This window comes from Theobroma cacao, chromosome 6 (genome assembly GCF_000208745.1).
Source record: "Theobroma cacao cultivar B97-61/B2 chromosome 6, Criollo_cocoa_genome_V2, whole genome shotgun sequence".
NCBI classification, from domain to species: domain Eukaryota; kingdom Viridiplantae; phylum Streptophyta; class Magnoliopsida; order Malvales; family Malvaceae; genus Theobroma; species Theobroma cacao.
In genome coordinates this window covers 22,408,833-22,432,946 of record NC_030855.1, presented here as the reverse complement: position 1 = coordinate 22,432,946, position 24,114 = coordinate 22,408,833, and the positions used below count along the sequence as shown (strand labels likewise).

The 24,114-nt window shown below is 30.6% G+C and overlaps 4 protein-coding genes across 5 annotated transcripts; all 4 read left to right on the top strand.

Annotated features, from left to right (window-relative positions):
• On the top strand, positions 2,173 to 5,176 carry LOC18596583 (protein SRG1). Its single transcript, XM_018122575.1, has 4 exons — positions 2,173 to 2,921; positions 3,439 to 3,686; positions 3,951 to 4,275; positions 4,824 to 5,176. Exons 1-4 carry the CDS (start codon positions 2,661 to 2,663, stop codon positions 5,088 to 5,090), a joined length of 1,101 nt encoding a protein of 366 aa, XP_017978064.1. The 5' UTR covers positions 2,173 to 2,660; the 3' UTR covers positions 5,091 to 5,176.
• LOC18596582 (xyloglucan endotransglucosylase/hydrolase 2) lies at positions 7,929 to 9,217 on the top strand. The gene is made up of 3 exons (XM_007025158.2): positions 7,929 to 8,263; positions 8,360 to 8,553; positions 8,646 to 9,217. Exons 1-3 carry the CDS (start codon positions 7,991 to 7,993, stop codon positions 9,052 to 9,054), a joined length of 876 nt encoding a protein of 291 aa, XP_007025220.2. The 5' UTR covers positions 7,929 to 7,990; the 3' UTR covers positions 9,055 to 9,217.
• LOC18596581 (xyloglucan endotransglucosylase/hydrolase 2) lies at positions 9,992 to 11,204 on the top strand. Its single transcript, XM_018122700.1, has 3 exons — positions 9,992 to 10,276; positions 10,385 to 10,578; positions 10,686 to 11,204. The coding sequence occupies exons 1-3, from the start codon at positions 9,998 to 10,000 to the stop codon at positions 11,044 to 11,046; spliced, it is 834 nt and encodes a 277-aa protein (XP_017978189.1). The 5' UTR covers positions 9,992 to 9,997; the 3' UTR covers positions 11,047 to 11,204.
• Positions 12,639 to 18,495, top strand: LOC18596580 (protein SRG1). 2 transcript variants are annotated; one of them, XM_018123779.1, is made up of 5 exons: positions 12,639 to 12,832; positions 15,596 to 15,854; positions 15,977 to 16,224; positions 17,298 to 17,619; positions 17,834 to 18,495. In XM_018123779.1, exons 2-5 carry the CDS (start codon positions 15,600 to 15,602, stop codon positions 18,080 to 18,082), a joined length of 1,074 nt encoding a protein of 357 aa, XP_017979268.1. In that variant the 5' UTR covers positions 12,639 to 12,832; positions 15,596 to 15,599; the 3' UTR covers positions 18,083 to 18,495. The 2 variants fall into 2 exon arrangements, with proteins under 2 accessions (XP_017979268.1, XP_007025218.2); XM_007025156.2 differs by having other exon boundaries at positions 12,640 to 12,832; positions 15,600 to 15,854.

The window sequence follows — 24,114 nt, the reverse complement described above, 5'->3', positions numbered from 1 at the left end:
CTTTCGTTACTGAGTTTGCAGGTCAGGCCTTCAAAGAAAGAGGCTCACCTGGTATATTGTAAGATTATTGATTACAATTATTCGATTCATGAAAAAATTTGAACGGAAAAAAATGGAAAAAGATAATTATAATTAATCAATGGAAACCCATGCTTAGGATCTAAATTCTCTATTGACATGGTGTAGATTTGAGTGATGTATTAGTTTTGGTTTTGGATCAAATTATCTTTCCCACTGTTGTTTAGAATAAAGATAGGATCAACACAGCATATTAGTGAACAAGTAGCTAAGCATGAGGAATAGATAAAGAGAAAATATTTGTTCTAAACAATAGGTTCTTGATCTTATATGCGTTGACTTAAAAAATATACGTTGCAGATACTTAACAAGTAAGTTTTGAGCCGAAGTTAGGCATAAAATTATATACTAATCATCGCAAAAGTCATTGAATAAGTATACAGATATCATAATTTAACAGTAAACTAGTTGTCATAACACAAAATACTCACACATAGTCCTCTGCTTAACAGTATGAGCACAAGTGGTCCTATTTCAACACCCACAACCTTGATTTGAGTGCCAAAGAATTACACCAAATATTTGCATAGAACATAGGAATCTCATTAATTGGAAATATAAAGGAATGAATTTTTTTTCTTCTTCTCCTGCATGAGGCATCCTAGTTTATCTTTCCGGTACTTGGGAAGGTATTTTTCATTGCCAAGACCATAATTTTTTATTTCTTTTTTCAATCAATCATAAAAATTTTATTAATAATCCCATAAGTGGAGGAGAGTATTTCTAAAGTCACTTACGGCACGTTTGGTTCGCAAAATAAATAGAAATATAATAGAATAACTATTACGTGGGAATATAATGAAATAGAAACATAATATAATAAGTATTATGTAATTTGGTATGACGAATGGAATAGAGTAGGAATAATTATTATGATTTATTGCAGTGTTTAGTTGATAACAATAACTTTGAAATAAGAAAGAAATAAAAAATAAAAAAATTATTTATTATATATATGATTTTTTATTTTATTTTTTAAATATTAATAATTTATAATTTAATTAAAATATTAATAATTAATAATTTAAAATATTAATATTTTAGTATTATTATGATTAAAATATTAATAATTTTTTATTTTTTATTTAAACTCATTAAAAATTTAATATATCACTAATTTTAATATATTTTAAAATATTAATATTAATAATGTTTAAATTATATATAAAATATTAACATTTTAAATTTTATAAATAATTTATTTTATTTTTCCTTTTTTTTTTCATGGGTCAGTTGTCGGAAAGGCGACCAGTGTAATAAAATACCGATCTGGCGCACCATGTGGCCGGATCTGGCCACTACGACGCTAAATCAACGCTTCCCCGTTGCTGGATCTGGCCATGGAGTATCAGATCCAATCGTGGGATCTGGTCGACAAGCACCAGATCTGATACTTCCCACGGCCAGATCTGGCCGTTGAGTGCCAAATTTGGTTGGATCTCTGTTGAATCTTGTCGGAAAGGACTAGATTGACGTGTTTCGACCATATTCGGTTGTGAAATCGTCGCTATTGCAGTCGCCAACATCATCTCTGGTGTTGAGTGCCAATTAGAGAGAGAATGAGAGAGGAAAGAACGTGAGAAGAGAGAGATAGAAGAAGGGAAAATGAGAAGAAAAAAAAATATTTATAGGTCTAGGGTTGTAATATTTGTAAGTTATAAGAGATATTTTAATCTTATCACATTTTAGAGCTATTCCCTCAATCATGGAATTGTAAAACTCATGAATAAAATCGGGTGTAGTTATGCTTAAGTTTTATCCCATTTTAAGGTATAGCTATTACTAGATAATAGCTATTCCTTATGCTATTGCTGTTCCAAACGGAAGTAGAGCAAAAACATGAGAATAGACAAGGAATAGCGTAGCTATTTCCTGTACCAAAAGCTATTCCCTATATCAAACGTGCACTTAGAGTGCCATTCATTCTTACATAAGATTTCGTTTTAGTTCACAAACACCATACATAGCATCACCATAGATAAGAGATAAGGATTATCATAAATTATAGTACAAAAACTCAAATAAAACGGTGCACACATATCACCATCAAGCCGAAAACATAAAATACTTTATCCACAATGATTTCGCTAAATGATCTACGAAGAAGTTAGCCTATTGAGTCTTTCAAAATATACACAAATATCACCACACCAATGCATCTTATCTAATTGAAAACGCACCATTTATCCATGGCCTCTCAGGATCCAGCATAAATTTTATTGCAGCAACCAGCTTCTCAAGTGAGAACTCCTCAACAAGGATGGGTGCAGGACCTACTCCTCTGGAATGCACTCTCTCCCCCATAATTTTGTATTTGTATGGATATTCAAACTAGAATACTTTTTATAATCCGACCACATGGAGGTTTGTATCTGTCAAACTGTCATCGCTATCTAAAAGGGAAAAGTTTTGTTAATGCAGCATCCAGGAGTAAAGATTCTACTTCTACTGCCCAAACGTTCTTCATTTATTGTTTTTGAGTGAGTCTTTGCTTTTGCTCAAGAAAAAGACAAAAAAAGAACCACGGGCTTTTACCGTTTCTAGGTTACTGGTTTTAAAGTAGCAAAACATAATTTGCTCATATGGAGTCAAGGGCAGATGCAGAAGTTGTTAACTTTGGAAAATCTATCATAGTTCCTAGTGTTAAGGAGTTGGCCAAGGAGCCCATCACCAAAATCCCACATAGATATCTGCGCCCAGAGCAGGAACCTCACTCTGTCCTTGGTGATGAGCTGCTGCCATCCGTCCCGATCATCGATCTTCAGAAATTGGTTGCTGGGGATTTTGTGGACTCTGAACTGGAAAGGTTACACTCTGCTTGCAAGGACTGGGGATTCTTCCAGGTAGGTCGTGTTTTCTTTATTAGAAATTTGGTATTCACAAGAACAAATGAACAATGGATTGCAAAAGCAAACGTCATAGCCCGGTTTGGACCAATTATTGGGGCGCAGCCAAATCCCCATTGCTTTCTCTAGGGATGGCAAAGGATGCCATTTGTTCCCACACACTATGTTACTTGCACCTTTTTTTTTTTTTTTGCTTTTATTAATGTTTTTTAGTTACATTATTGTCATTGCTTTGTCTGGAGACTGGAATTCTATGTTGTGAACGTGCTTTTATAGATTTGCTCTTGGAGGGAGGGAAACTAGGTGACACCATCGAATTTAGGTGCTTGAATTGGTTAAAACAAGGAACTATCAATTATGCATTTCCTGTCTTCATCCTACTAACTACTCAGTTGATATGATATGAATTGTAGAATTATCTTATGAGTTACATTATCCACCAAAAAACAAAAAAGAAAGGAAATAAATTTGAATGCCTGGTTATGTATTTGTTCTCTTCTTTTTGCAAAAGTAGGTAGTAAATCATGGCGTTGGCAGTTCATTGTTGGAGGAATTCAGGTTGGAGATTGAGAATTTCTTCAATCTTCCTCATGAAGAGAAGAAGCTCCTGTGGCAACAGCCAGATAATCATGAGGGGTTCGGCCAACTCTTTGTAGTATCCGAAGAGCAGAAGCTAGACTGGTCAGACATGTTCTATATAACCACATTGCCACACAATCTTAGGAAGACCGACTTATTTGAAAAACTCCCCCTAAAGCTCAGGTATCTCTCTCTCTCTCTCTCTTCTAAAATGTGTTAAGAAAACTAGCAAATCACCTCTTGGCTTGGTGGTTATTAGTCACAGGTGATAGGCATATATGCCAGTAGGATTCAAATCCATGAAGACCTTCCCTTCCCCATATTCATTTTGATTTAAAAAAATGGTGACAATCATTTGTGCAAATAGAACCAATGCTTTGCCATGGTTATTCAACCTGGAATTTGAGATCATTTGATTTTGCTTTCAACTTCATCATTTTGCTGCAGAGAGACCCTGGAAGTATATTCTATGGAAGCCAAAAATCTGGCTATGATAATTTTAGCTTACATGGCCAGGGCCTTAGAGATGGATGCTGAGGAAATGAGAGAGCTGTTCACCAATGGGGTTCAATCAATGAGAATGAATTACTACCCTCCATGCCCTGAACCTGATATGGCCATTGGTTTCAGTCCTCATTCTGATGCTGATGCTTTGACAATTCTCTTTCAACTCAATGAAACTGAAGGCCTGCAAATTCGAAAAGATGGAAAATGGGTCTCCATTAAGCCACTTCCTAATGCTTTTGTAGTTAACATTGGAGACATCATGGAGGTATACTTTACTTGCTCTGCATGATATAATGAATGCTCTAAATTCTAAAATTCACTTGAATTTTGAACAAGCCACTTAGTTGTATGATATTTGATGCCTTAGTGAATGGAAAAAAGGGAAAAAAAAAAATTGTTGCTTGAAACAATCTCCGTGCGTTTGCCTTTATGCTGTTTCAAGAAAATTATACTGGAAATCCAACCTTCACAAAGATCACAGAGCATTACCCCCCACTAGAGTCTCATCTCTAATCTGTCAAAAGGGTGAATGAAACCCCTTTGACCAAACCATGAAAGCTATATAAAATGATCATTTCCTTGAACATTTCTAATCCAGTTACTTTCTTTCAGGAGCTAAATTATTTAGATCCAACATCCAACTATAGTATCCCTTTTCACTTCCCCAGCCTGACTCATCAACTGTTTAGCAACAGAAGCTGCCTTTACTAATCAATAGAATGGTGGATTTTTTTAATTAACACTCGAAGACCTGAAGCTAATGTTATGTATCAAGTTAACAATGATATTCACATTTCTCTGTTTCCTCTGCAGATTGTGAGCAATGGAATATATCGCAGCATTGAGCATAGAGCAATGGTCAACTCAACCAAAGAGAGGCTATCAGTTGCAACATTTTATAGCTCCAAGTTAGACTCGGAAATAGGTCCTGCACTTAGCCTTATTGGTCCAAGTAATCCAACAACTTTTCGGCGAGTTTCTGTGGAGAAGTATTTCAAGGACTTTTTTGCTCGGCAACTAGATGGCAAGGCGTACCTTGATTTCAGGAGAATAAGACACGGGGAACAAAATGCAAATTGAAAACTTGTGCGACTAGCTAATCAGCAGAAAGTACTTTATTGTGGATAGTAGACTGAAATAAAGGGTAAAATACATTCACTTTTTAATTTTTATTACAAGTTTAGTTCATGAAATAGATAAAAATAAAATAAAATAATTATTTTATGAAAATAAAATAAGATAAAAATAAAATAAAATAATTATTATTTAATTTGATACGATGAATAAAATAAAGTAAGAATAATTATTATGACGTATTACAGTGTTTGATTAGTAAAAATAATTTTAGAATAAAAAAAGAATAAAAGATAAAAAGATAAAAATATATTTTATTATTTATATTATTATTTTATTTTTAGATATTAATTTTTTTATAATTTAATCATTAATATTATAAAATATTAATATATTGTTTATAATTTAAATATTATTATAATTATTTATTTTTTATTTTATTTTATTTTTAAATATTAATATTTTATCATTTATTTAAAATATTAATTTTTTGATAATTTAAATATTAATATTTTATTTACAATTTAATCATTGAAATTTTAAAATATTAATATTGTATTTATAATTAACTTTAATTATGATTAAAATATTAATACTTTTAATTAATTTTTAAACTCAAAATATTTTTTAATATATAATAGAAAACTTAAACTCTTTATTATAATAGAATTTACTTTCATCAAAACAAAAATACTCTTTAGTTAATTTAGTAAAATTTATACCAAAAGATAAAATTAAGTAAATTTTTTCTTTTTTAATAATTTAACTTTTATTTTTATTAAAATTAAAATTTTAATCATTTAATAATTTATTATTAAGTATTAGTATAAATTTTTTATTTTTATTTTTTAATTTATATTTTCACTTTAAAATTTTAAAATTAATATTTTTAAAATATTAATATTTTATTTATAATTTAAATATTATTATAGTTAAAATATTAAAATATTAATTTTTAAAATTTTTTAATATAAAACATTAATTTTATAAGTTTAAGTTTGTAATTTTTCAAAGAAAGTGAAGACATTTTAATCCAAAATGTTTTAAGCTCTATTCCCACGAGCATGGAATAACTAATACCTTCCTCCATAAACATACCAAATATGAGGAGAAAATTTTTGGAGGAATAGAGGAGGAATGGCTTAACCATTCCCCTAACTAAATATGTTATTAGTTATAATTCGTTCATTAATTTTGAAAATAGATAATCCGTTTTAAAAAAATATTTTTCATTAGATATATAAGTTCATCTGTTAGTCCCTAGTTAATATTTTTATTAATTTGATAATGTGATAATATTAAAAAAATAATTTTATTTATTATTAATTTTAAAAATTATCACATTATATAAACTATAATTTTTTATTTTTTATTTTTTTATTTAAAAAACTCTCCTCAAGTGCTCCTTGGGAGCACCGTTTTGTTCGTTTTGAGTGTTCCCAAGGGAGTACGAATGGGTACTCCCCTAAGGAGGGTGTGCCACTGGGAGCACAGATCGTAGTCTCGGTGCTCCCTAATAAATCCAATTGGATCTAGGTCAGATCCGATCGTAGCGTGACCGGGAATATCGCCGATCAATATAAAAGTAACAAAAAAGAAATATTTTAGATATTTCAGTTTAAATATAAATGTCGTTTAATTGTTTAAGGGTGAAATATCCATTTTACAAATTAATTATGATTAAAAATTAAAGATGATAAAGTATTTTATCGTTGAAATAAATATATTTACTTAATAAGGACAGGCCTAGTTTTTGAATTAGAGACTTTGCTAATTTTTTTTTTTTGTTGACTATAAAAAGATGGAGAGAAGAAGAGGAGGTAGGCTGAAAATGTAGGGAAAAAAAACACCCTACTCGCTTCACCCGTGACCATGGTGGCTGGCGACACACCATCCACCATTTTGTGTCTTCGTTTCCTTTTCCATAATATATGCAATTATCTTCGTTGGAAAAAGAAGAAACAGGGAATTGTGCACTGGCAAATGGCTATGTTGTCTTCAGTCTTGCAAAGGAGGAATAAATAAAGAAACGACGCAGGTCACGTGTAATCTCGTATTCAACATTCCTTTACCAAATTCTCAAGCTTTCTTTTTCTTTTTCCCTTCTTTTAACATTCCTTTTTATGGGTCCAAGCAAAGTTGATCCTCTAAGATGACAAACATAGCCGAGATCCTCTCATATTTTAACTGAGGGCGTGCTAAGATCAGTGTGTCTACTGATGAAAACTTTATCTTGCTTCACTAGCGAAACATAAATCCGGCCTGCTAACCTTCCATAGTGTGGAGTAGCCATTAAAATGCTAATTGTCAAATTCACAATTCCTAGCAAGCTTTCTAATCACCACAACCTTGTAGTACAGAACATTTATCAGCATTTTGTCCTCCCTTAAATGATTCTGGCAGGGTATGAACTGATACTTGCCAGTTCTTTTACTTATTAATTAATCCAACCACCGTTTGTAAATAATGGGATAATATGCTCAATAGGGGATGGCGATATGTTGACAGGCACGTTGCATCTATTCTAATTTCGGTGAAATACAAGACAAAGCCTAAACTAAAGGCTGGTCCCTAGCTCGTCCTTAATTGCAAAAATCCACCTAATATGGTATCGAAGTTATTGCAACAAAGTTCTCTCTAATAACGCAACCCCATATTTTCAGCTTCCAAACAAAGCTTATTAGCTAGAACCCTGCCATTTCCAGCTAAATTCGCACTGTAGTTGGTTTCTGGTCACGCATACTACACCAGGATATATGATTATTCTACCATAATTTATGTTGTAAAATTTCTAATTTGTTGATCATTCCTGGCCCCTCGTGCCATTACCTATATAAAGAAGTAGAGGACTCCCAGCAATTTCATCCACTCATCAATTACTGTCTACTCTCTCTTTCTCTCTAGAGATGGCAACTTTTTCTTTTCCAGAGATGCTTTTGCTTTCTCTTGTTATGGGTTCTTTCATTGCTGCATCTGCTGGTGATTTCCACCAAGAGTTTGAACTGACATGGGGTAACGAGCGTGCTCAGATACTGGATGGAGGAAAGCTTCTTACACTTACTCTTGACAAGACCTCCGGCTCAGGCTTCAGGTCTAAGAACCAGTATATATTTGGGAGAATAGACATGCAAATCAAGCTTGTCGCTGGCAACTCTGCCGGTACCGTTACTGCTTTCTATGTATGTTCTGTCTCAGTTTTTGCTTTAAACTTATGTCAAAGCTACACCCTGTTTTCTCTGTTCGGGTTGCATAGTAATCCTTAATTCTTGTTGCAGCTATCATCTGAAGGGCCAAACCACGACGAGATAGACTTTGAGTTCTTAGGTAACTTAAGTGGAGACCCTTACATTTTGCATACTAACGTCTACAGCCAAGGGAAAGGGGACAGAGAGCAACAGTTCTACCTATGGTTCGACCCAACAAAGAATTTTCACACCTATTCCATTGTTTGGAATCTGCAAAGAATTATGTAAGTTAAATGTCACCTTAAGTCATAAATCTTTATAACAATCATAAAAGTTGAAGATGGTCTATAAATCCTCTCATATCTCAACTTGTCAGCTTCATGGTAGATGACATTCCGATCAGAGTATTCAACAACGAAGAATCCTATGGGGTTCCCTTCCCCAAGAACCAGCCCATGAAGCTTTACTCAAGCCTGTGGGACGCAGACCAATGGGCAACGAGGGGCGGGCTGGTGAAAACAGATTGGTCCAAGGCTCCTTTCAAGGCCTACTTTCGGAATTTCAATGCAAACGCATGTACATGGTCGAATGGAGACTCCGATTGTGCTTCAGAGACATCTGGTTCTGTTAGAAACAATGTTTGGCGGACTCAAGCGTTGGATGCAAGCGGCAGGAGAATACTTCGATGGGTGCAAAAGTACTTCATGGTCTACAATTATTGTACAGATTTGAAGCGATTTCCTCAGGGTCGTCCCCGTGAGTGTAGGCGTTCTAGGTTCCTCTAGGCAGAAAATATATTGCTCAAATTACCTTGTCAGATATAACGCCATATATATATTGTCTGTTGTTATTCAAGACTTCGGAGATTTGGTCAACTTCATTTTCTACGAGATGCTGGCATTCATGGCATATGACAAATAACAAGGGTCCAAAAATATAAAGAAGAATTCTATAGAGGATTTCTCACCCAAGAGAAATTATCCTACTTATCTCATAGCACTCTTACCTAGCGATCTACATTCTTCCAAAATTTCTTTGGTGCAGTCAAATGGGTCTAAAATCAAGCACTAGAGGAAAACTTTATCATAAATAAGTTTCGAAAATGGAAATAGTTGTTGACATTGTTTAATGAAGCTATAAACCAACAATTTTATTTGGGATATATAAGCATGTTGGTGACAATTAACTTTAATTTCTATGTCCTTCAGTTATTATATTTTAATATTATTTTAATATAAAGTTTACAAGTTTATTCTACAATATTATGTGAAAAATTTTTCGTGAAATTTGGGATATATAAATGAGCTCCATGATCTTTTTCATCTCCTAAGGAATTATGTAACCCAAAGTGCCCAATTAAGATTAGCTGGATTACGGCCCATCAGGCTTTCACCTTACCCAAAGCTTAAAGGCCCTGCTTGCCATCCATAGGCGTATTAGTCGGTGCCTGATTGAGGCCCAATGACCACAGTCCCTCTTTCCGAAAAGATTTCATTACCTTGAAGATTTTATTTCCTATTGTTTTAATTGCGTTAATAATTTAATTATGTGAACCAAATATTGGAGATAGGTTCTTTTTTCTAAGAAAATTTATTATATAATGCAAAATGAAACAAAGATTCATGATTTCATTTGTCATATAACCAACAACCTGTGAGGCCATTACCTATATATATAGGCCTATATCGCTATGGTTCAACCACAACATTAACTCTTTCTTCTTTCAAGATGGGGAACTTGAGAGTTTCATCAATGCTTGTGCTTTCTCTCATTGTAGGTTCCATCATTGCTGCTTTTGCCAATAATTTCCATCAAGATGTGGAGATAACATGGGGCGGCCGCCATGCTCAAATACTTGGTCGACAAGGAAGCCTTCTGACGCTTACTATGGACAAGACCTCCAGAGGGGCCGGTTTTGAGTCCACTAAAGACTTCCTCTTCGGAAGGTTCAACATGCAAATGAAGCTCATTGCTGGTAACTCAGCAGGCACCGTTACCACCTTCTATGTACGTCTCAATAATGCAATAGCTCCCAAATTTTGGTGCATTAAATTAATGCAAGTATTCTATAATTTCATGAACTGCTACCAATTTGTTGTATTTATAATCTTGCAGTTATCTTCAGAAGGCCCATCTCACGACGAAATTGATCTTGAGTTCTTAGGTAACAAAAGTGGTGCTCCTTACACTCTTCATACCAATGTGTTCAGCCATGGACAAGGGGGCAGAGAGGAAGAATTCAACCTCTGGTTCGACCCGACGAAACATTTTCATGCATATTCCATTGTATGGAACCCCCAAAACATCATGTAAGAAGTAATTTACTCGTTTTAAATAGTTTTGCAGTAATTTTTGGAAAGTAATTTTATAATGTAGTCTTAACGTATGCAATTGCATTTCATTTGATATGATTCAGAATTCTGGTAGATAACATTCCCATAAGAGTATTTAGCAACCAAGAATCTATTGGAGTTCCTTACCCCAACCACCAGCGCATGAAGGTCTACGCAAGCCTGTGGGATGCAGATGATTGGGCGACGAGAGGCGGGAGAGTGAAAACCGATTGGTCCAAGGCTCCTTTCACTGCTTACTACAGAAACTTCGTTGCTAGCAGCGCATGGGAAATGCAAGGGCTCAGTGCTCGTGGCAGACAACTACTGACTTGGGTGCAAAAACGTTACAGGATTTACAACTATTGCAACGATTTGAAACGAAAACAGCGTCATGGTCGCCCACCAGAGTGTGGTCATGGTCCATCCGAGCAGCAGGAGAGATAATTAATGTTGAGAGATATTAAAGTTAGCTGTATCTACGGCTTTGAGTGGGATATGTTTATCAACCTGTATTTGCAGTTTTAGTGACTGCTCTTTATTACTGTTGGATCCCCATGTCAATCCTGTGAACCTCTTTGTGTCAGAAAAATAAAATTTAATAAAATCAGTAAGAAAAAGAAAAAGCTTATTCTTAGCCCTGCCCTTGTTGTCCCCTCTTTTATATATATAACTAGCATTTCGTACCACACATGCCTAGCTATATACATAAAGAATGCTATAGATTTGGTGGATAACATTAACTCATGCACTGGATTTCTACAGGCACGTAATATATATAATGTGATCTTGTTCAGGAAGGAAGCCAAGGGGTGCAAAGGGTGCTCTGACTTGTCAGAATTGCCTTTTGCTCTTTAAGGTTTTCTTTCATTTTTTAATAAACTTTTTTAGTTGCCTCCCCTCCAATAACATCGTTTAACCCATTGAGTTTTTCTTTAATTTTTAATAATATTTTTTATATAATTAGTTTGACTATTTCAATATACACTTAGTACATTATTTTTTTTACGTGGTTTGTTTGGTTTTTCCCAATATAAATATAGTTCTATCAATTACAATTTTAGAAATAAAAAAAAATTAAATTTTTTTTGTAATGGGAAAACATGTATTCATTAATCGCTAAGTAAATTAAATATCTCATTTCATAATATTTTTTCTAAATAATTATTTTTATTGGATATTTTTTGTATAACATTAAATACAATATTGCAATAGATGAGGGCTTGTAAACAAATAAACTTTAAGATAGTTTATTTAATTTAAAGTATATAAAAAATCAAATAATAATTAATTATTTTTCTTATCTTAATTCTTGCTTTAACTTAACAAATTTCAGTCACAAAATTATAGTGTTTAAACCTTTCAATCAAGGCTTCGTCGAATGTTTGAATTGATCCCCATTCCATATAAATACGAGCCTTGGTGATGAATACCATCATCTAATCTTATATAATATATATATATATATATATATATATATAATAATNATATATATATATATATATATATATATATATAAAATATTCCATGTTATCGCAAATGAAATGGCACATGCATATATATATATATATTATTTTCTTTTGATTGTTTACTCTGAATTGCAGCTTTGTTTCTTTTATAGCATGCATGCATGGTTTTTCCCATACTTTTCTTGTTAAATAAAATATTTATTTATCCAAAAAACGAAATCATGACAATTTTAATGGGAATACAGAACGTGCACTATTTATATATATATATATAGAGAGAGAGAGAGAGATCTGTCAAAATGAGATTGATCCTTTAGGTCGGTTTATTTTTTATTAAAAATGAAATGAGTTGAGTTTAAATTTTACAAATTCATATTAAAATCGAACCTAGATGGATTAGTTTATCTGAATATTAAGTTATCTCGAGCTAATACGGACCAACCCAACGAGCAAAAAGAAAAAAACAACTCCCAAATAGCCAAATCCACCATTTGGTCCAGCTCCCTTTCTTTTGTTTGCTTTGCCAATTGGCCCAACTTACTCACCGCCCCATTTTTCCCTTTTTCTTCTTTCACCCTACTGCTAGTCTGCTACCATCTTCATGACCGCATATCTGCATCCCATTTCTCTTCTCTTCTTTTTCCTTCCTTTTGTTTCTTTCTTTCTATTTATCTATTTTTTATATTTTTGAGATCAATACTTTCATATCTTAAATGATCTGTTCCTCTCTTTGATTTTTTTTGCCAAAAACGTTATATTTTGAGGTATGTTTTTTTTTTCTCTCTCTCTCTTTTTATGATTCAGTTTTTTTTTTTGTTTTCTTCTTTGTATATGCTTTATTTGTTGACTATTGTTACTTTTACTTTTTTTTTTTGGGTAATTGAAGATTGGTTTGGAATTGTTTTGGGGAAGTTTGTTGATATAGATCTAGGAAAGTAATGATTAATTATTCTAATTAGCTGTCTTTCAAAAGAAATTTTAATTATCTATTGGAATTTATTGTATGGTATTATTATTTCACATATTTTTTCTTTTGAAAAGATAAATTAATAATTATATTTAAATTAAATATAGGAATCAAGGCAACACCGTGTTGCAACTAAGCAGAGGGAAAGAAATTTAACTGAAAAAGCAAACTAACTTGTATATAAGTAACAAATGTAATTTTTGTTAAATAATTTTTTTCTGTTATTTTTTTTTTCATGGAAAATAGGAAAAAAAAAAAGGTCTCAATTTACCTATAATTATATGTACAAATCACTGCTGAAATCATATCTTTAGCTATTTACATTTAACACAAGGTCACGTAGTAAAAATATTGTAAATGCCAAACCTCCCTCTCAGCATTTGTTTTAGTAAGTATATCCTCTTTCTTGAACAAACACCTGTCATCTTTTGTAGTACATGAAATATTTTTTAGTAAGATATTATTTCACATGTTTTGATGTATGAAATATTTTTTATTATTTTATATATATATATGTGGTATGCAGGGCGGAGCCTCCTTGAGCTTTGGGGGCCATGCTCCCTCAAAATTTTTAAAATTTTTTTGTATTATATAAAATTTTTAATATAATATCTTAATGAATTCTTTCAAAATAATAAAAAATATCTCACATGCTTCAATTTTAAATTTTTTTGTTTTTTAATTTATATTATTATTATTATTATTTATTTATTTTATATATTTGCTCATATGCTCTAAGTTTTTGTAGATTTTCTTTTTTAAATTTTTACGAATCATCAACCATATATTTTTTTTATTATGTCATATATGAGTTCTATCTTCTCCTTGCCATGTTCTTCTTTCTCCCATTATATGAATTTTATTTTTTATAATTTTAATCTTTAAAAATTAATAAATTATTATATAGCTCTCAAATATAAGTTGTAGGGTTACACATATTACTTAAAATTTCATCAATGTATCATTTTTTATTAATCTTAATTATGTAAGGGGAAATTATCTTGAATATATATATTTTATATACTTTATGTTTTATATTTAGTTGAAAGGAAATTATTTTGAATATCTAATTTTAAACAATCCTGATTATATAGGAGAAAATTATTAATCCTATATATTGTATTTAACTATTTATATTTTACGTGTTATAGTTTTATATTTAGTATTATAAGTTTAAATAGAAATAAAATAAGAATGTTGGAGGTTGATTATATTAATTTTTTTTAAGTTTGATTAAAGTATAAGTAAGTTAAAAATAATTGACAAATTCTTTAAAAGAAAATATGTAAATCGTTTAAATAATTCTCTTATATTTGAATCACTAAGCCTCGATGCTTTAACTCGTGAATAAGAGTAATGTGAATCAAAATATCCAAGACTCAATCCTTAAAAAATAGATATTTTTCAATACATAATTGATAATTGATGAAGTTAAATTCAAGAAATCAAACACAACTTTCTTAAAAGATTATTGTAAGTCTTTTTTTTCTTGATTTACATGTTATATAAAATTATTTTCTATTATTAATCTTTTGATTATTTGTTAAATTCAACATATTAATGTTTAAAATTTTTAACTCTTATTCTTTTATCTTTGATCCCAACAAAAATTAGTTAGTTTTGCCCCTGATGGTATGCACCATGTGCAAATATTTATTATTTTTTTTTTTTTGAAAGACCACCATGTGCAGGTAATTAACATGTTATATAATGCTACAAAGAATAGTGGTATTGTGTTTAGTCCTGGTGTTTTTCCTTTTTTTGAAAAGCATATTGGATTAAATTAGTTGGAAGTGAAGGTACAAGTTTCATCAAAATGTATCCCAACATGGGTCTAAAATCCCTCAAGTTGGCTACTGATTAAATCTACCAAATTATCGAACAAAAACCCCAAATGATAATAGGAAAATAGCAACCACCCCTTCAGCCAAGGCCTACATAACACTGAGCAGCACATATATGTAATCCAAATAGGCATTAATTTTATAAGCCCTAGTGGGCATAATCAGACCCTGGGCAAAAGGGAAATTAAAAAGGAAGCTCAATAATTTAGATGCTTCAAGTATTTTATGTTTATTTTCAAATTGCTTGGTCAAGTTTGTGCAACAATAAAATAATAGTCAGTGGACTATAATAGAAATCAAATTATAGATTCTTGTGCAAAAGGTTATGTATGAGAGTGAGGTATAATTATCATTAATTAATAAATTCTATAACTATATTTAATACAATACTACTCGTAACATTTTATTTATATGATTATATATTATTTGTTTTGATTTTTAATTATTAAATTTTTTTAATTGAGGGAAGAAGATTTGAACCTTATTTTTTAGGATAAGAGATTATACACTAATCAATGAACTAAATCAAATACTAAAATGCTTTTAACGATTAATTTAATTGTTGTAGTATACCACAAGTAATTCAATTGCAGTCACCATGCACTCGTCACAAATATAAATTGAGCCCTCCCTCTTCCTTCCTCAGTATGAGATAAATAGAATCTTTTAAAGTTTGTGTAAAACCCTGCTTGAGAGGTTATATTTCAATGCGAGAGAAAGATGGAATCAGAATTAACAAAGCTAGGCAGCTCCATCCCGGTTCCTTCCGTTCAAGAGGTGGCAAAGGAGGCCCTCGGCCGAGTTCCACAACAATATCAACGTCCTGATCAAGACCCTCCATTCACATCCATTGATACTTGTTCACCACAGCAAGTCCCGGTCATCGACATGCTTAAGTTGCTCTCTGGAGATCATTTCATGGACGTTGAACTAGAAAAGTTGCACTATGCATGTAAAGAATGGGGTTTCTTCCAGGTACATCACTGTGTAATCTCTCTGTCTAAAGTTGAGATAGTGCCATTTTGCCATTGAAATGTTGGTGAGCCATGATTTTTTTTACTTTTTGATAATGAGATAATGGAATTGTACTGTTACAGTTGATAAATCATGGAGTGAGTAAGTCATTAGTGGATAAAGTGAAAAAGGGGATTCAAGGATTGTTCAACCTCCCGATGGAAGAGAAGAAGAAGCTTTGGCAGCGTGAAGGGGATCTGGAGGGATTCGGACAGGCCTTTGTTGTGTCTGAGGAACAGAAGCTTGACTGGGGGGACATGTTCTTCATGACTGCACTCCCAACTCATCTCAGGAAGCCTTACCTCTTCCCCAACCTTCCTCTCCCATTCAGGCACTCTCTCTCAAATTTTTATACAATGAAATTCTAAATTTTAAGAGTATTTCATATACCATGTGATTCTAAACCAAATCTTCTCGCATTGAAATAATTATTGGTCATTAAAAATAGTTAAGCTTAGTTTTCTTTTGTTAAATTATTTTTTTACAAATTTTTATTTCAAAAATAAGAAGTATTTTTTAATTTTTAGATACAATTTGGATGTTATTTTTGCTTCCAAAAGCATATAAAATAAAAATGTGTTTGAATGAAAAAGCAAACTATTTTTTATAGAGTTAAAAATAGAGAAATTCTATAATATATACATATAAACAAAATGTGATGTAGAATACATTTTCATTTTTCTTTTTGCCAGATATATAGATTACATTAGAATTGGTATATTGTCTATTTTAGTCGTTTGGTCCTTTCATTTCCAATAAAAAAAGGTCATTTTCTAATTAATTTTTATTCTAGTTTAAACATTAGCTTTCATATTTTTTTGGAAATTATATTAAAAATTAAAAGATAGGAATTGCAAAAATTTTCTTCTTTTTTTTTTTAAAAAAAAGCATAATTTGTATATGCCAGTCTATAGCCTTCTGGTGAAGGCACGAAGACTTATTTCAGCGTAATAACTTCCATCATCAGTGAGATATATACAGCATAATTACTTGAATACAAAAGCTTATTAAGTAGCTAGCAAAGCAAATAAAATAATAAAACAAAGCCTTAAATTCTAAAATAATTTTGGCTTTAATTATTTTTATAATCAAATTTAAGTTGCTCTTACTAATTATTTTTAATGATCAGTACAGTTCTTAGAGCACTTTTAGGAAATGAGCACCTCTTATACTTGTCAGCGGATATGCCATTGGTCAGCCACAAGTCTAAATCATGCACCAAACGCGATTGACAAATTAGATTTAGGAAAAGATATTCAAGATAATTTTGAAGCTGGGGACAGGATTGAGTATGGGGTTATGGGTGTTTGACGAAATGGCCATTGCAATAACTAAAATAATGTTTGCTTGACTTATACAAATAAGCAAAAATCTTTGAACCGATATGCTGTCTTTTGCTTGCAGAGATGACATCGAAGCTTACTCGGCAGAACTGAGAGATCTTGCGTTGAAAATCCTTGCCTTCCAGGCAAAAGCACTGGGAATGGATCCTAATGATTTAAGTATCTTTGAAGAAGGTTGGCAAGCATTTAGGATGAACTACTACCCCCCATGTCCACAACCAGAGCTTGCCATTGGGTTAAGCCCTCACTCGGATGCTGTTGGCATCACCATTCTGCTTCAAATCAATGAAATGGAAGGCCTTCAGATAAGGAAAGATGGCGCTTGGGTTCCTATCAAACCCTTGCCTGATGCTTTTGTGGTTAATATTGGGGATATCATGGAGGTAATGCTCCCTATCATTTTCTATGTCCACAGTGTTTCTCTGCCACACTGCCAATGATAGCAAGATCCAACTTGTAACAGTCAAAAAAGATATTTTTCACCTGCCAAAATTTTAATCCTTTCTAATATTGTAATCATTAGCTCTTCTAAAATACTTTTTTCTCTGATCAAATTGTAGTTAATATAACCAAGAGAATGGCTGAATGATTTTGCAGCTAGTGACCAATGGAATTTACGGTAGCATTGAGCATCGTGCAACAGTTAACTCAGAGAAAGAGAGGCTCTCGATCGCCACATTTTACTGCCCGAAACTGGATGGAGAGATGGGTCCAGCTCCAAGCCTCATCACTCCAGAAACCCCAGCAAATTTCAAAAGAATAGGTGTTGCAGACTTCTTCAAGGAGCTGTTTAAACGTAGGCTCGAGAAAAAGTCATTCCTTGATGTCTTGAGAACCCAAAACTAGTTAGGAATGCCAGAAACATGTGATCGGCCGGCATTGCCGACTGCTCACAGTTAAGGTGAAAATTTATGCAACTATGCTGTCAGTAAATAAATATCATGAGAAAGAGGAAGTGAACAAGAAGAGCTTCGCCAGGTTATTGGTTTCTCCTTTTTCACAATTGAGAGACAAGTTCATCAGAGTGGATACTAGCTACTTGTCTAAACTATATTGATTCTTAGCTACATACTTGCTCTACATTCAACACTTGTCCCTTGGTATTTTATTATGTTCGAAGGGCATTTTTAGATTTTTACTTCTTTTTTCTCCTTTCTTACTGATTCCCTTTCCCTCTAGGATCCAACCTCTCCCATTCTTGTATCCGTCGGTTGTGTTGGGGTTTTTCTTTTTGTTGAAGGGGGTTTTTGTTTTTGGTTTCTTCATCCCATATCTCTTTACTTTCTTCTTCTGTTTCATTCTTCTCTTTGTTTTTGCTTCTTGGGTTTTCAATCAGTTAGGGTATTTGCATTGTTCCCCTTCGATTGTGTTGCTCCTTGGATTTGGAGTTCCGCATAGTAGCTGCGACAAAAACAGTTTCTTCAGAGATTGGGATTTGCTTTTCCAGTGAAGTTGTAGAGAGAGGGAGAGAAAGTGAGTAAAGAAAAATAGGCTAGCCTTTTATAAGTAACGACAACGACGTCGTTAGTAAGGAAGAAGCAAAAATAAGAAGGGACGAAAAGGAAAGGAGTTGCTAGGCTTTTATTTATGCTAAAACAACAGCATTTCACCAAGACAACAAAAATAAAATCATTAGCACCAAAAGCTACGTAAAAGAGTTATGCATTTTTTTTCTCTATTTGGTATTTATTTTTTTTTATTTTTAAGTATGTATTTTTTTAGTAATAGGGAAATAGAAATAATGAAATAATAATATGATTTTAGTTTTAGTTTTTAAAATTTTTTTAGGCTTAGTTAGTTGTTTCAGAATAAAAAAATCAAATAAAAAAAGAGGATTAGGTTCTAAAAATTGAAAACTCTCTTATCTATTTTTTTATTTTGATTAATGGACTCAAACCGGTATTAAGAACCTCTAGATAATGAAAATGTTTTTTGATATTATCTACAATTACTATTATTTCCCTACAATGTTGTTAAAAAACACTTCGTTATTTACTTTATTGATAAAATATATTATTAACTTATTTAACTACTCTAAATAATCTTCTAACAAAATAATATTCAAATTATATGTCAATTAATAACTTTCGCAGTGTAACGCGAGTTGATAACTAATTTAAAATGAATCTAAACAAACAAAAAAAAAGAAAAATAATTATTTTATTATCTTTGTCTCAATGAATAATAATTTTTATAGTCAATTTCATCGAAATCTATTTAGAGGATACTTTAACCTTTATTTAATCGAATTGAAAGATGATCAACTCTTTTATAAGGTGACAATTATCCTCCTGACAAGCAACCTTAACTAGGCATGCCCCTCTTATTTCATTAATCTATAAACTATCTGAATGCAATCGAACTTCACGAGAATTAATAAAAGATTTGATATAAATAAATAAGTATAAAACTAATTTGATGTGGAATAGACAACTTCCACAAACATAAGGGTCAATGGCCGGGTTGAGCTCTAATTGATCTTCAATGGCCAAAATTCCTGTTGATGCCAAGATCAGAGCAAGGACTTTTGGGCTGATTGAGTTGAGGTCCTGCAAAGATTGAACAAAAGGGAAAGGTGATGGAGTAGGTCCAACAACCAACCTTTGATACTTAAATTAGTGAGTCTTTAGTGGAATGGGGAGTTGAAGCATACCTTTAGAGACAAAACACAAATTAAATAAAACAATTACTCAATATTAGGCATGGAAAAAAGAAAAATGACTCGTAGCAATCTTAATTTGTTTACAGGTATGGAAAATAATCATAAAAAAAGGTTTTGCTTGTTTATTCTATTCAAGAAATATCTACAACTCTCGGGGAAAAAGATAATGCTGCAAGAAAGGCTAAATGGACACCTGAATTATGAGTCATTCAACTTTTCATAGATATATTTTTGTTTTTTAATGAGGAGTTGGGAGTCAAAACAGTTTTATAATAAGTTTGTTAAATTTTCGATCTTTTAACAAGTGGATTATTAGCCGTGTGCAATGCACGGGTCATAACTCTAGTTATGTATTAATTTAATTGAATGTATTGATTTCATAATATTGCAACATTCAAAGTGTCATTTTAGAATTTAAGTGACACTGCTCATTTTTTTTCCTACTTGCCATTTTATTGTATCATCTTTTATTATATTTTAGTACCAAGTTCGTTGACAGTAACTTGGTGTTAGGTGCAGATAAGGATGCCTTTCATTATATCTGCACGGCAGCTGCCTAGACGGCATTATTTGTACTTTTCCTAGCAGTCGACGATAGGGAATTCAAAATGACAATCCAACAATAGAAAATAATATTTAAAAAAAAAAATTTAGGCTCAGACGGTTCTGTGTTGATTTTTTTTGGGTGTTTTAAAAATAAAATAAAAAACTTTAATTTTTTTATATTTTAATTAAAATTATACGGAAGTCTATTGATTTTCGAAATCGATACCTCACTCCAAAATATTATTTAACTTCAACCGTTAGTTAATTGTTAATATTTTCATTAACTTGCTGACATGATAAAAATAAAAAGATAATTTATCTTTATTAATTTTTATAATTATAATTATATTATATTATTTTTTTATTAATTGAAAAAAAACCTCCCTTGGGGAGCCTTGATTGGGCTCCCCAAGGGGAGCATCGGCCCATGCTCCCTATTTTTTTTTATTTTTTTAAAAATATAATAATAATTTTTAAATTAATAAAAAAAAGAATATTTTAATCTCTTATTTTTTCTGTTAATAGTGTTTGTAATTTTAGGACGAAGTGTCCGTTTTAAAAATTAATAGACCTTCGTGTAATTTCTATTAAAATTTAAGAAGTTAAGATATTTTACCCTAAAAAATAACCCTTTGAGGATAAGATATTTTTAAAAATAGTATTTTTTATAATTTTAATTGTTTTTAACTAAGTTAAACAAAATTACCCTTAATGATGTTACATGTTATTACACGATGTTACACGTCATATACAAATATATATTACACGTCATGGTTAAAAAAAGTTGTTACACCATATTGAAAAAAAAAATTGTTGTTACACGTCATGTATGAAAACATGTTACATACCATGATTAAAAAAAACTGTTACACACCATGTTGAAGAAAAAAATATTGTTATTACACATTATGTTAAAAAAATTATATTACACTTTAATGCCTAAAATGTTACTTACGAATTAAAATTTCAAATCCTCTTAACTTTGTTCATTTCTTTTTGTTTCTTTTTTGACAATTTGACATTGATTAAAGTGTTTCTAACATGTTTTCATAAATCAAAACATAAAATTTTTTATGTAAAACATTTATTTTGACTAAAAATAAAAAAAAAATTCCCTTTAAAATCTTAGGTTTATAAATTTCAAATTCTTGATTTTATTAGTGTTTAGGTTTCGAATTAATCTATTTAAAAGCTATTTTCAAACATCTGTTATCATTTCTACTGTTTTAGTTCCATTCAAAATACTTAAAAATCAAATTTCTCAAATAACTACCTACATCAAAACCATTTCTTGACGTCTTGAAAGCGTTGGAGTAAAAAAATCGAGAACATAATAGACGAATGCTGAGGAGAGAAATAAAATTAAAGAGAGTTAGATGGTGAGAGAAAAAAATTGGAAGCACAGATGGAGAGAAATTGTGATGAATGATTTAATTTATTTAAAATAGTTTCAAAGATATTTTTATTAAATTATAGTTAAATATAATTAAAAATAATTAAATATATTTTAATAATTTTTTTTGAAATATACTTATCAAAGATGGTTATTTCTCATAATTTTTTTTTCTAAAAAAATAAACATTTCATTTCAATAAAACAGAAATTTAAATCAAATTCTTACAAGAGTACAAGGACAGCACCATATCAACTTAAAATCCAAGCTTTGCAAGGAAACCACACGGCAAAAATATCCCTTTCGTTCCCCATCCAAAATATCCTTTTTCTTCCTACTTGCCATTTTATTGTATTATCATTTATTATATTTTAGTACCACGTGGTGTTAGGTGCTGATAAGGATGCCTTTCATTATACCTGCACGGCGGCTGCCTATGTAGCATTATTTGTACTTTTCTTCGCAGTCAACGATAGGGATTTAAAAATGACAATCCAACAATAGAAAATAATATATTTCTTTTCGAAAAAGATACCAGTTCATACAGTTCTGTATTATTTTTTAAAAATATTTAAAAAATAAAGTAAAATATTTTAATTTTTTTAATTTTTATCAAAATTATATAAAGATTTATTAATTTTTAAATTCGATATCCTGTTCTAAAAAATTATTTTTTATTGAACACATAAGATTAATTGTTAGTCAATTGTTAATATTTTCATCAACTTGTTAGTGTGGTAAGAGTAAAAAAATAATTTTATTTTTATTAATTTTTATAATTATAATTATATAATTTTATTTTTTTATTAATTAAAAAAAAAACTTCCATTGGAGAGTCCTGATCGATGCTCTTTATTTTTTATTTTTTAAAAAATATAATAATAATTTTTAAATTAATAAAAAAGAAAGAGTATTTTAATCTTTTCATTATTTTTGTTAACAGTGTTTGTAGTTTTGAGACGGAGTGTTCGTTTTGAAAACTAATGGACTTCTGTGTAATATTAATTAAAACTTAAGGGGTTGGAGTATTTTATCCTAAAAAATTACCCTTAAAGATAAGATGTTTTCAAAAATAATATTTTTTTATAATTTTGATTGTTTTTAATTAAGTTGAACAAAATTACCCTTAATAATGTTACACGCCATTACACAATGTTACACACAATGTTGAAAAAACATTATTATTACACGTCATGTACAAAAATATATTATACGTTGATTAAAAAAAGTTATTATACGCCATATTGAAAAAAAATAATACTATTGTTACACGTCATATACGAAAACATATTACACACCATGATTAAAAAAAGTTATTACACGCCATGTTGAAAAAAAATATTATTGTTACACACCATGTGCAATAGCATGTTATACGTCATGGTTAAAAAAAGTTGTTACACATCATGTTAAGAAAAATATTATTATTACATACTATATATAAAAACATGTTACACGTTATATTGTAAAAAATATTATTGTTATACGTCATATTGAAAAAATATTATTGTTACACACTATATTCAAAAAAATTATGTTACATTTTAATGCAAAAAATGTTGTTACTTACAAACTAAAATTTTAAATCCTTTCAACTCTCTTCATTTCTCTTTTTTTTTTTTGACAATTTGACACTGATTAAAGTGTTTCTAACATGTTTTCATAAATCAAAACATAAATTTTTTTATGTAAAACACCTATTTTGATTAAAAATCGAAAAAAATTTCTTTTGAAACTTTAGGTCTATAAATTTCGAATTCTTAAATTTATTAGTGTTTAGATTTCAAATTAATCTATTTCAAATGTATTTAAAATATCTGCAATCATTTTTACCATTTTATTTTTATCCAAAATACTTAAAAATCAAAATTTTCAAATAACCACCCATATCAAAACCATCTCTTGGTGTCTTAAAAACACTGGAGAGAGATATCGGGAGTATAGCAAATGAATGCTGAAGAGAGAATTCGATAAAATTAAAGAGAATTTGATGGTGAGAGAGAGAAATCAGAGGCACAAATGGAAAGAAGTTGTGGTAAATGATTTAATTTATTTAAAATAATTTTAAGAATATTTTTATCAAATTATGATTAAATATAATTAAAAATAATTACATATATTTTGATGATTATTTTTTAAATACACTTATCAAGATGATTATTCCTCACGATATTTTTTTTTAAAAAAATAAGTATTTCATTTCAATAAAACAAAATTATAATCAAATTCCTATAAGAGTACAAAGACAGCACCATATCAACTTAAAATCCAAGCTTT

What these genes read in the sequence shown, in the direction of transcription:
- LOC18596582 (XM_007025158.2), top strand. Translation starts at nt 7,991, where the DNA reads ATGGCAACTTTTTCTTTTCCAGAGATGCTTTTGCTTTCTCTTGTTATG. An exon ending in GTACCGTTACTGCTTTCTAT is followed by an intron (nt 8,264 to 8,359) that starts GTATGTTCTGTC and finishes TTCTTGTTGCAG; the next exon opens with CTATCATCTGAAGGGCCAAA. An exon ending in TGGAATCTGCAAAGAATTAT is followed by an intron (nt 8,554 to 8,645) that starts GTAAGTTAAATG and finishes TCAACTTGTCAG; the next exon opens with CTTCATGGTAGATGACATTC.
- LOC18596580 (XM_018123779.1), top strand. Translation starts at nt 15,600, where the DNA reads ATGGAATCAGAATTAACAAAGCTAGGCAGCTCCATCCCGGTTCCTTCC. An exon ending in AAGAATGGGGTTTCTTCCAG is followed by an intron (nt 15,855 to 15,976) that starts GTACATCACTGT and finishes GTACTGTTACAG; the next exon opens with TTGATAAATCATGGAGTGAG. An exon ending in ATATTGGGGATATCATGGAG is followed by an intron (nt 17,620 to 17,833) that starts GTAATGCTCCCT and finishes ATGATTTTGCAG; the next exon opens with CTAGTGACCAATGGAATTTA.
- LOC18596583 (XM_018122575.1), top strand. Translation starts at nt 2,661, where the DNA reads ATGGAGTCAAGGGCAGATGCAGAAGTTGTTAACTTTGGAAAATCTATC. An exon ending in AAACTCCCCCTAAAGCTCAG is followed by an intron (nt 3,687 to 3,950) that starts GTATCTCTCTCT and finishes ATTTTGCTGCAG; the next exon opens with AGAGACCCTGGAAGTATATT. An exon ending in ACATTGGAGACATCATGGAG is followed by an intron (nt 4,276 to 4,823) that starts GTATACTTTACT and finishes TTTCCTCTGCAG; the next exon opens with ATTGTGAGCAATGGAATATA.
- LOC18596581 (XM_018122700.1), top strand. Translation starts at nt 9,998, where the DNA reads ATGGGGAACTTGAGAGTTTCATCAATGCTTGTGCTTTCTCTCATTGTA. An exon ending in GCACCGTTACCACCTTCTAT is followed by an intron (nt 10,277 to 10,384) that starts GTACGTCTCAAT and finishes ATAATCTTGCAG; the next exon opens with TTATCTTCAGAAGGCCCATC. An exon ending in TGGAACCCCCAAAACATCAT is followed by an intron (nt 10,579 to 10,685) that starts GTAAGAAGTAAT and finishes GATATGATTCAG; the next exon opens with AATTCTGGTAGATAACATTC.